Source organism: Dipodomys merriami, unplaced genomic scaffold (assembly GCF_024711535.1).
Source record: "Dipodomys merriami isolate MVZ:Mamm:240054 unplaced genomic scaffold, mDipMer1.0.p SCAF_21, whole genome shotgun sequence".
Taxonomy (NCBI): Eukaryota; Metazoa; Chordata; class Mammalia; order Rodentia; family Heteromyidae; genus Dipodomys; species Dipodomys merriami.
The window spans coordinates 8,539,436-8,551,283 of NW_027203493.1; the positions used below are offsets into that span (position 1 = coordinate 8,539,436).

Genomic DNA, 11,848 nt, shown 5'->3' on the forward strand with positions numbered 1-11,848 from the left:
TTGCTTAGGATTACTGAAAGGATTTAGACCAATCACAAGCCATCCTGGGGGATGGTGCAGATAAATATAGTCAAAGTACATTTTCTGCAGGTATAGAAATGTCATGATCAAACTCTTTGTCATGGGCTTGAACACTGGGCCTGGGTGCTGTCCCTGAGCTCTTCAGCTCAAGGCTAGTGCTCTACCACTTCTGGTTTTCTGGTGGTTCATTGGAGTCTCACAGACTTTCCTGCCCAGGCTGGCTTTGAACCATGATCCTCAGATCTCAGCCTCCTGAGTAGCTAGGATTACAGGCGTGAGCCACTGGTGCCCGGCTGAATGGCAGTTTTTTAAACAGAGTCCAGAAGAAAATCACAACTTTGCAAGCATCATTTTCTTTTCCACTTTGGGAGAACACCCTAGTGAGTAAGAGCTGCTGAGCTGTAGCCCTGCCATACCCTTCACTAGGAACCTGAGGGTGGGGTGGTCTGGCTGGAGGCTGGTGAACTCCTGCTACAATGGCCTTTGGACTCTGGTTTCCTGAATCTTCTCTGATCTTGAAATTCTACAAGACAACCCAGTTGCCCTCAAATAACACCATCCCATGTATTTAGACTAACGTGCTAGTTATCCTCTGCTGTATAACAACCCCAAACACTAGGGGCTTAAAACACGGATTCATTGTTTTTCTGGCTGTCGCAGGCTGGCTGGCGTGTTGGTCCTGTTTGCCCAGTAGGGTGGTGGTTGACCTCATCTATGTGAGTTCCTCACTGGCTGTTTTTCCCCTGTCTTCTACTAGTCAGAACAAGGCTCAGGTTTGGCCCTGACTCAGGGTTTTGCAAGAAGTTCTAACCCAGCTCCTGGCAGACAGCAGGTCCTCCAAAGGAGGCTGTGGCTGTGGCCGGGGGGGAGGGGTGGCCAGGGGTGGGGGGTGTGTGTGGGGTGGGTAATCAGGTGGAAGGCCGAGACCTCTCCCTAGATCTCAGGAGCCTCTCTGAGCTGTGTTCTCATCTGTAAGATGGGGAAGGGGCCAGTGACAGCACTCAGCACTTGGTCTGAGACAGCTAGTACTAGGATGCAGATGGATTGACCCCTGCAGGCAGCTGGGAGCCTGGAAAGGAGGGGACCAGCTTTCCCATGGGGGCCCGGGATTCAACATGTGTACACGCACGCACATACACACACGATGTCTTGCTCAGGCTTTTATTAAATCACATCCAGCTCAGCCATCTGGCCATCCCGACTTCATTAGAACGCAGGGGCAGGAGAGGGACCACTTGCCCCAGGTTTTTATAATAAGAACCAAAACGTCAAAAATTACCCCCTACAAGATAGGAGGTGACAATGGTCGACATGAGGGACAGGGGAGTGAAAGACACCCTGAGGACAAAAGGGAGTGATAGAGGGTGCCATGGTCTGGATGCTGTGGCCCCTTGAAACGCATGTTAGGAGATCTTGCCCACAAGGAAGTGGAGCCTTTACGGGTGATTAGATGGGGGAGGGGGAGTTGGGGGAGAGACCTCACAATTAGAATTAGTTTGTGCTTCCATCAAATGATACAGAGAGGGCCAGATGTCCTGAACTTGAACGTGCAGCCTCAGGAACTTGGAGAAATCAACTTGGGTGGTTTTTCAGCCACCCAGCATGTGGGAGGGCTAAGCAGGGGACAGGCAGGTCCCCTGGGTGCAGCCTTAGGAGAGAAGGTATGTGATGATCCCTTTCTCAAGGGAGGCAGCTCAGGACCAGGGATGTGGGAGGGATGGGGCAATCAGTCCCCTAACCCCATAGTCCCACCTGAGGATGAAGGCTTTGGGGGAGACAACCGGGAGGGGTGAAAAGCAGCAACCAGGCCTGAGCCAGGAAGCTGTGCCAGGGACCAGGAGAGGGCGGCAAGTGTCACCTGTACCCCCTAAGGGACAAAGGAGCCAGGCAGGAAAATCTAGGCCCAAGGACTGGGAGATGCTCCACTGAGCATCCTACTTACCCTATAAAACACATGTGGTCCCCAAGTGCTAAAGCCGCAGATATGGGGTGCAGAGGGCGAGCCTTTTCTCTTAGCCTGCTTGGGCAGGGGAGACTGCCAGGGGCGATCATGGCTATAGAGGTTGTGCTAGTCCCCTTCCTCCCTCAGCCTGCCCTCCAAGGGCTGCCTGCTTTTACAGGACCCTGGAGATATTGGGGTTTCCCAGGTCCCTTCCGCTGGCTGTGGTAGGGACACCCCAACTCCCGAGTATCAAGAAGACTGCCCCTGAAGGCTGCATCCTGTCCCATCCTGTCCCTTTCCCTGGAGATGATGTGGAGGTAGGCCGGCCTAGGAGGGGAAGGAGGGACGCTACTGCCCTGGGGTGGGCTGCCAGTGTTCTGACAGGACTGGGGGCCTCCTCTGGGGCCCCCAGACTCTGATCAGGTATCAGGTCTGTACGCTGATCATGCCCTATCAACCTGGGCCCACGGATTCCTGCCTGAGTTCATTCCCAGGGTCCCCGAACGAGCTCATACCCCCACAGTACTTTTCTCACCCTCTTTGGGGCTGGGGTCCTCTGGAGTCTTCTTCATCTCCCAGCCCCTGACCCAGGTGTAGGCAGAGGAGCCGCCCAGCACCATCAGATTGCTCGTCCACCACAAGAAGCTCTTGGTTTCCTCATAGTAAAGCACAGCCAGGACCGTCTGGGCACAGGCCTTGGCTGTGCCAGACACATTGTGGGTCAGGGGACTGGTGAACTTGATCTGCAGCCCTGTGACGTAGCCGATGGCGAAGCCAAACAAGCCGCTCAGTGTCATCATGCCCCAGAAGTGGGCGCTGCCCAGCTGGGCAAAGTCTCGGAGGGCCTGGAACTCCCCGAGGAGCAGCAGCAGGGGCAGGAAGAGCACGCAGGCATTGACGTTGTTGTAGAAGGTCAGGCGCCAGATGCTGCCATCCACAGCCGGGAGCACCTTCTTGGTATAGATGGCATTGAGTGAGACGCAGAGGCTGGCTAGCATGCCAAAGATGGTGCCCGTCAGGGACAGGGTGCCCTCGGCTCCCTCCTGGTCCACGCCGAGCCAGAAGCCTCCTGTAGCAGGAGAGATGTGGGAGAGGGAGGAGTGAGAGGATGTGAGGGGGAGGGACACATCGATTGTCATGCCGGTCCTGGGGCTTGAACTTAGGGCCCTGGTGCTGTCCTTGAGCCTCTTTGCTCAAGGCCGGCGCTCCACCACTTGAGCCACAACTCTGCTCCTGGCTTTTTTGGGTGTTTAATTGGAGATAAGAGTCTCACAGACTTTCCTGCCAGGGCTGGCTTTGAACCATGATCTGCATAATCTCAGCCTCCTGAATAGCTAGGATGACAGGTGTGAGCTACTGGCCCCGGGTGGAGAAGGACACATTTTTGATACCAAAGTTCACAGGTTGTGCAGCAGCTCTCTCCATGCCATTCTCTTTAACCCCATCCCAGGTCTCAGTGGCCCCTTGCTCCCTGCAAGACACAGGGGCTGGGGAAGCAGCTCCAAGTAGGACCTCAATCCTCTACCCCCAGCCTCTATTCTAATAGGGGAGGGGTGGGATGGGGCGGTAGGGACTGTTACCTTCTTTCATTACAACTGTAATCATTGTAATGAGGGCTGTAAAACAGACAGCTGTGCCTGCCTGGGGCCCTGGGCAGTAACTGTGTTCTCCAGGGTGAGTGCTGCTGTACGGTGATGGTGACATTGGCTAACCTTGGCTTTCCCTCCCTAGATACCATCCTGGAGCATTCAATGAGAATGGCTCCTGGCCTGAAGTGGCCTGAGACCTGGGACAGTCTAAGACTCTGCTCTTGGGTTGCCTCCTGCTCAGCATCTCTGTGGTTCCCCGTGGTACCATGGCAAGTCTCCACTCCCTGGGCTCCACACGCTGGTGTCCTGTGCCTGTGTCAGCCTTGTATCTCTCCTGTGATGGCTGCCTGTCCCCTCATATCTCATCAGCCTCACTGTCTACACCAGAAAACTCTCCCCCTTTCCAGAATGTTCTACTGTCCCCTCAACACAGCCCTCCTCTCTATTCCTCTCCATTGCCACCACATACCATTGACATGGAGTGCAGGGGCTGAGGGCCCTTCCCCCTTTCTAGACCTGTAACCCCGAAGCCCGGCCCAGAGGCCAGCAAGAGCTGAGCCACTTCTCTGTTTAACAAATGAACAGAGGTTGTGATGGAGGTGAGTGGAAGTATTAAAAGAGCTAAGACTCAGGCACGGTGGCACGCATCTGTAATCGCAGCTGCTATGGGTGGCTGAATCAGGATGATCACTTGAACTCAGGAGCTCTGAGATGGCCGGGGCCATATAGCAAGACCCTACCTCAGAATCACTGTGGACACTGGACACACAAAGGGATCTGCCTCTGTCTCTGCCTTGGAAGACGCCTCCACTCCACAGGTACTCACAGACCTGCTGCGCGTAGGGTAGAGGGCTGCACTACACCCACACCTGCTTAAGCAGAGACCCCTCCCACCCCAGCCACCTGCTGGTTAACCTCTGAATGCAGAACCTCAGGATCAAGACCTCAAGGATCTAGATCTCAGAGGGAAGACAGGTCCCTGCCCCTCCCCCCACACACAGGAGGAAGAACGTGCAGTGATGGGCCAGGTCTGGGGTCATGGCAACCCTGCCTCCTGGCCCTGCCCTGGCAGGCCACCATGGCTGGCGAAGGCACTGTCCCCTGATCCTACCTCTCCATCAGCATCTTGGGTTACTCTGGGGACTTACTTCACATTTGCCTACAGGGAGGACACGTCACTGTTTTTCTGGCAGAGCTGGTGGGACTGAAGTGGGATCCTGGGGTACTTGAGAGGGTCTCAGTTCCCCATGAGGAGAAGGTGTAGGTGGTACGGGGTTCTGCGGGGAGGAACTCCTTTCTTTCTCCACCCATCCTGGGCCTACACCAAGCAGCCCTAGATCCAACAACTGGTCAAGCAAGGAAAATATTTTCTAGGACAGATAGTGTGGATGGGCCCCAACCTCCCCATAACCAGGACACTCAGCTTGGGACTGCAACACCAGACAAGAGTATATAGGCCAAGTCAGACAAACTGTGGTATGGGCCAAAACCTGAGGAGGTGCAGAAAAAGTGCCCATTTCTAGGAGGCTGTCCCAGGGAGCGAGGCCCAAACTCAGAGGCCCCCAACCCAGTGAGCAGACCAATAGGATGTGTGCAGTAGTGGAAGAGTTCAGTAACAGCCCGTAGCCATATGTGGTTATCAGGCACCGAAAATGTGGTCAGAAGAACAATTTAGTTTAAATACTCCTGTATCAGCCTCGCTCTAACAGCCAATGTACAAAAACGGAACAGAATGGTTAGACGCACAGGTCTGGGAGCCTGGCCCATCTGGGTTTGCATTCTAGCTTACCTACTTTCTATCTGTGTGGCTCTGGCAACTAGTATAACCTCTCTAAGCCTCAGCTAGTTTGTAAGGAGATGATCATTAAATGCTACCACCCAGAGGACTTCTGGGTAAAGAAAGGAGATGCTAAGGTGGAATGATTAGCACAATGAGCTCCCTCCGCCCAATTCTTTTCTGTCTTTTTTCTTTTTTTGCCAGTCCTGCAGCTTGAACTCAGGGCCTGGGCATTGTCCCTGAACTTCTTTTGCTAGCACTCTACCACTTGAGACACAGTGGCACTTCTGTTTTTTTTTCTGTATATGTGGTACTGAGGAATCAAACCCAGGGCTTCATGCATGCTAGGCAAGCACTCTACCACTAAGCAACATTTCCAGCCTCCCAATTATTTTCTGATGATCAAGTCTGGGAAGAAGGTTAAGGCCTGTCAAAATATATGTGTTGAGGGTTGCCAGTGGCTCATGGCTATGATCCTAGCTACTCAGGAGACTGCAATATGGAGGATTGGGGTTTGAGGCCAGCTTGGGCAGAAAAGTTCACTAGACTCCATCTCCAAAATAAGCAGAAATCAGCAGGGCTGGGGTGTGTGTGACTCAAGTGCTAGAGTCTAGCAAGGGAGGCCCGGAGAGACCCTGAGTTCAGATCCCAGTACTGCCCCCAAATACAAACAAACAAACAAAAAACCAACAGACCCCAAACAAAACCAAAAACGTGGGAGTTGTCCTCATCAAGGTCAGATAGTGATGGTATCTTTATTAAAAGATGCATTTGGCTCCACACAGCCAGACTGCATTCAGACTCCCATCTCTGCTAGTAATTAGATGTGTGATCCTGGACAAGTTATTTCACCTCTCTGTGCTCGTCTTCCCTTCTGTAAATTCTGGCTATTCTAGCCATCCGACCCTGTTCTAGGGTGAGCTGAGTTACTATGGTGAAATGCTCAGATCTGTGTGCCTGTGTTGCTCTTGCTGTTGCCATTGCTAACTATGTTTGCCCTGGCTGGGTCCCTAATTTGGTTGGGTGACCAAAACCAAGTTATTGGCCAGCTGTCTCTGGGCCCTAGGTGGCTGGGACAGGTGAAGTTTAGAGATTTCTTGGAAGAGTTGTCTTGCAGGGGTCATCCCCAGGCGGCCCCAGCGGGTCACTTACCAATGATGACCCCACAGGCCAGCAGGGCATAGAATGACGTGGCCTGCTTTAGAAGCAGGTAGGAGAGCAGCACGTTGAAGACAGTGGTGAGCGAGCGGCCCACGTTGTAGAAGGCCACGCCCACATGCTTGAGGCACAGGTTGTTGAAGGTGATCATGGCGATGAAGACCACCGAGAGGGGCAGGACGTTGCGGGCCACCCTGAGGTCCAGGTGCAGGGTCGGGAAGTCCAGCGTGCTGGGGCAGCAGGCGGCCAGCGTGCTGAGGCTCTTGCACAGCAACACAGTCACCAGGCACTGGTAGAAGGTGACGAAGATCGGGGTGTCCAGCCGCAGGGAGGGGCTGTCCAGCAAGTACTTGTTGAGGAACACCATGGAGATGGACGTGAGCCAGTAGAGGGTCACCACCAGAGCGATCTGCAGAGCCCTCAACAGGAAGGGCTTCTCCCCGCTGCCCTCCGCCTGGTCCCCGGGGTCGGAGGCCCCAGTCAGCGCCATGTGTAGGATCCGGGACCGCTTCAGGGGGGCCCTGTTCATGGCGGCAGAAGGGAAGGGTCACCAGAATGCAGTCTCGGGGCGCAGGACGGCCAGCTGCGTCTCTCTGCCAGCCTTGCCCCGGGTGTCACACGGGAGGGGGGCAGCCCAAGGATGTCCCCCTTCCTCTGGTATGGAGCTGGGGTTTGGGGTGCAGCCCTGGGGGGTCCCCCTTCCTCTGGGATGGGGGCGGTTACCAGGGAGGGGTCGCAGAGAGAGAGGTGAGGGAGGGGAAGGAGAGAGGGGGTGCAGGCTCAGGGTGGACGAGGGGGGTCGCCAGGCGTCGGAGGAGGGCGGGCTGCGCGGCGATGGAACGAGGGGGACCCCGGGCCGCGGCCCCGGGCGCGGGCTCCGGCTGGGCCCGGGAACCTCCGGACGTCCGCGCCTCCCGGGGGGGCGGGGCCAGGCCTCACTTCCGGACACGCCCCCGCCCCGTCTTAAAGGACCTGCGCGCCCGGCCTCGCGCTGGAAGTCGCAGCCCGGGGCACAATCGCGGCTCGCCGCCGGGCTCCGGCTCTCTGGCTCTAGTGCTCACGGAGGGTGACGGGGACCCTCGGCATCCTGGAGGGAGGGGGTTTCCCTGGGTGCCAGGGCCTCGCCCTCTTCCTGGAGCTCTACCCTGAGCTCGGTCCAGGTCCGCGTTCCGGAGCTCCCGGAACCCGGGGTGCGCTCGGGAAGGCCTGGGCACCGCCCTCCGCTCCCGGAGGACCCCCCCCCCCCCCCGGCTCGTGTCCCTCCCCGAGCCCAGACCCCGCGTCCAGTCCTCGGACTCCAGATCTTGTTTTCCAGACCCGGTTTTCGCCGCCTCCAGAGCCCTCCTCGGAGCCCGAGACCCCGGCCGCGCTCCCCGAGGCCGCGCCGCCGCTGCCAGCCCGGAGTCCGTCCCGGGGCCGGGGCCGAGCTCCGCGCTCCTGTCCTGCCCGGGGGCCCTGCCCTGTTCCCCGAAAATACCGACCCCCCTGCGCCTGCTCGGCGTCCGCAGGATCCCGGCCCCGCGCCCTGACGCCGCCCGCTGCACCTGCGGCGCGCGCCCCGGGGACAGCTTCCTGCTCCCGCGCCCCGGGGCTCCCGAGGCCCGCCTGCCACGTCCTAGGGGCGGCGGGGTCACTTATCCCGCGGATGGTGGGAGAAGGCCCCTTCCTCTTTCGAAGGCTGTCCCGGGCCGCCCCCCCTCCCCCAGCCTGCCTGGCGCTTCGGGGTTCAGTTCCCGCCGCTGGCACGTCCCAGAACCCGGTTGCATCCCGGGTCACTGGCTCCGATCTGCGCCTGGAGAAGGACGGGGCGGGGGCGGGGGAACGGCCAGTACCGGAGGTGGGTCTCACCCCCATCCCCAGGGCTGACCCCTCTGGGTCCCTGCCCAACGTTGGCAATCCTCCTCCCCACTTCTGCCGCCCGCGCCCCTGACCCTCACCCCTCACCCCCTTCTCCCACCTCACCTCTGTGGTCCGGGTTCTCTTCCTTGTGAAACTCGGAGCTGAGTTAGACCACTGGGTCTTCTTGCTCAGAACTCTAGCTTGTGTGGCCCAATGGAGGAGCTGGCCTGTTTGTAATGTGTATCTCACACACCACTTAGTACCGTTTGTCAAAAAACAAACTGACAGCAGGTCTAGCTGTAGTTCCGGTAGCTTTGGATTCGAGGATTGGAGGCAGCCTTCCCTACAAAGAGGATGGAGTTCTAGCCTAGCTTCGCAAGGGAGGAACAAGGAAACAGGAAGAAGGGTTCAGGTAAGAGTGATCTACTCTTACCGACCCGGAATCTCCTGTTTGCAAGAAAAGCGAATGTTTGGGGATCCTTCTGCTTCCTTAAACTTTGAATTTGATTATGGTAATTTTATGACTCCTTGGCCTGTGCTGTGCTGTGACTGACTCTCCCTGAGCAAAGGAAGCAGGGGATTTTATTTATTTATATCTGATAGACTTCTTTTTTTTTTTTTTTGGCCCGGTTGTGGGGCCTGAACTCTGGGCCTGAGCACTGTCCCTCAGCTCTTCAACTCAAGGCTAGCGCTCTACCACTTGAGCCACAGCGCCACTTCCGGCTTTTTTCTTTTTGCTTATGTGGTGCTGAGGAATCGAACCCAGGGCCTCATGCATGCAAGGCAAGCGCTCTACCACTGAGCCACCTTCCCAGCCCCTCTGATAGACTTCTTATGCCATGAAAAGATAGTCGCTGGGCTAGGAAGGTGGCTCAGTGGTAGAGTGCTTGCCTTGCATGCATGAGGCCCTGGGTTTGATTCCTTAGTACCACATAAGCAGAAAAAGCTGGAAGTGGTGCTGTGGCTCAAGTGGTAGAGCACTAGCCTTGAGGTTAAGAGGTCAGGGACAGCGCTCAGGCCCAGAGATCAGGCCCCACAACCAACAAAAAAAGAGAAAGAAAAGAAAATAAAAGATAGTCATACTCTCATGCACAATGGATCCAGACTATGTTCGAAGACGGGGGAGAGAAAATTCTAGGGGAAAGTTTAGCCGTGTGTGTGTGTGTGTGTGTGTGTGTGTGTGTGTGTGTGTGTGTGTGTGTGTGTGTGTGTGTGTGTGTGTGTGTGTGTGTGTGTGTGTGTGTGTGTAAGAAAGATAGACAGACAGACTGAGACAGACACAGAGAGACAATACTGGGGCTTGAGCTCAGCCTGAGCACTGTTGCTTAGCTTTTTGGTTCCAAGTTGATGCTCTGTCACCTTGAGCCACACCTCCACTTCTGGAGGAAGTTGGAAATAAATTTTCTGCCTGAGCTAGCTTCCAACTGCCACCCTCAGATCTCAGACTCCAGGTTAGCTATGATTACAGGCGTGAGCCACCAGCGCCCAGTGATAGAAATAATTTAGAAATAGTTACTTTCTATAGTCACCATTTTGGTAACAATCCTTTCCTGTTTTTTCACCATTACTATTGCTGTCTTTGGAGTGAGTGGTTGGACCTGGCATATTGTAACCCCAGAATTCCATGCTTCAGGGCTACAACCTCAAATATAAACGACCAAGATAAGAAAAAACGACCAATAAATGGCACAAGATGAGCAAAATGTTGAAGTTGGGCACAGGTCATGGGAGTTCATTGTAACAGTTTTCTTACTTTGGTGTATGTTTGAACATTTTCATAATTGAAAGAATCTATAAAAGGTACCTGAACACTTACATGCTAACCCCACAAGCCATCCTCAGGGCCAAACTCCTTGAAGGGCTATGGGGAAGTGGGAGAGCTTAGGGGCCCCTCTCCTGGCCCTGGCTCTAGGATGCTGGGGGGGGGGGGGGGATGCTCCTCCTCCTCCAGGGGCGGGACTTCCTGCTTCCTCCTGACAGACTACATCCCCTCCATCTGGAAGCTGCCATCTGCTCATCATAGGGAAAAGAAAGACTAACAGCATCTGCTAGTCTCTTGAACCCTACTTGGAGAATCTTCACATTTGGAAGATGGTGATATATTGTTTGTCAAGAGACATGCTTTGCTAACCCTCATCCCTTTCATTCTAGTCCTGATAGTTCATCAAAACAAATACGTTGAATGATAAACAGGGAAGCCTTGGCAATGAGAGGCCCTGGTTGATTATCTGAAAGGCACATTAAAGGAATTAAGTAGTCTACTTCTGGGTGCTGATGGTTTACATCTGTAATTGTAGCTACTCAGAAGGCTAAGATCTGGGAATTACAGTCTGGGCAGAAAAGTCTATAAAGACTTGTATCTCTAACTACTACAAACTGGAAGTGGAGCCATGGCTCAAGTGGTAGAGTGCCAGTGATGAGCAAAAAAGTTTAGGGACAGCACTCAGGCTCTGAATTTGAACCCTAGTCCTGGCACTGGTGCATACCCACCCACCCACCCACACTATCCCAGCCCCCACCCCAAGTTATCTACTTGGTCCTTGCCCCCTTGGTCCTGAGGGAAGAGAAATAAACTTGACAGAGCATCCTGGGAGAGTCAGTGCTGGATGTGTGGAACATCTTTCTCCACCAGCCTCTGCACTAAGCATGTCTCCATCTCGTCTCTCCCTTAACACTGAACCTCAGTCCCTTGGACTGAGATTGTAAAAGGCCAGCTCAGCAAATTCCCCAGATTTAATCCTTCTTACTGCATAAGAGAGGGATCAGGAAATGGGGGTTCAGAGGTCCAAAGACTTGGGAGTCTTTGTACTTTGTACTTTGTACAAACTCCTTGCATTTGAATTCGTCTTTAGACATGTGAATTGCTTAAACTATTCTTAGAGGGTGAGGTTAAGGGTGAAGTGTTTGCCAAGAGTAATTAAGCTGGTGTGTGGATATGGTAAGAGGTAGAACAAAAGGTGTGACTGGAGAAGCAGGAAGCAAATGTGGCGGCCCTCATGGGTGTAACCTTGACTGAGAGAACTCATGGTGTTAGCTGGTGACCATTTCTGCCATATGCTATGAACAGATCAAAGGTAGAGAGAGGACCATGGGTCTAAACCTGCAGGGCCCTGGAGCTCCTGGGAACAGGCAGAGATTGACTGTCCCACCTGATTTTACCTTGTATGGCAGACTCTGCCAATTGCCTCCCCAAATCCTCTCTCTTACTCACTCCAAATCATCAGTGCCATAGGTGTTCAGCTGGAGACTCTTCTATGCATAGATGAACCACGGAGTTCAGAGCATGTTAGAGGAAGGTTTTGTGGCTCAGCTTTCTCCTTACTGTAACAAGTCTCTGGCAGAAACAAGAGAGGAAGGATATACTTTAGTTCTCATTTCATCATTTTAGTTTTCTTATCGAGGGGTCAGCAAAAGCCACTCACATCTCAGGAGCCAGGAAGCAGAGAGAAAGCAAGCCAGGGCTCTAGCTTACCCCTGCTTTATTCCATCCCAGCGTCTTTGTATTGGTGTCATGCACATAAT

General features: G+C 54.4%; 1 protein-coding gene across 3 annotated transcripts; it reads right to left on the reverse strand.

Annotated features, from left to right (window-relative positions):
* Positions 1-1,168: 1,168 nt before the first annotated feature.
* Slc35c1 (solute carrier family 35 member C1) lies at positions 1,169-8,788 on the reverse strand. Of its 3 annotated transcripts, none has more exons than XM_070032514.1 (3): positions 8,450-8,788; positions 6,482-7,008; positions 1,169-3,032 (listed from the first exon to the last, which is right to left on the reverse strand). In XM_070032514.1, exons 2-3 carry the CDS (start codon positions 6,975-6,977, stop codon positions 2,473-2,475), a joined length of 1,056 nt encoding a protein of 351 aa, XP_069888615.1. In that variant the 5' UTR covers positions 6,978-7,008; positions 8,450-8,788; the 3' UTR covers positions 1,169-2,472. The 3 variants fall into 3 exon arrangements, with proteins under 3 accessions (XP_069888615.1, XP_069888616.1, XP_069888614.1); XM_070032515.1 differs by having other exon boundaries at positions 8,445-8,788; XM_070032513.1 differs by lacking the exon at positions 8,450-8,788 and having other exon boundaries at positions 6,482-7,382.
* Between the last annotated feature and the right edge of the window lie 3,060 nt (positions 8,789-11,848).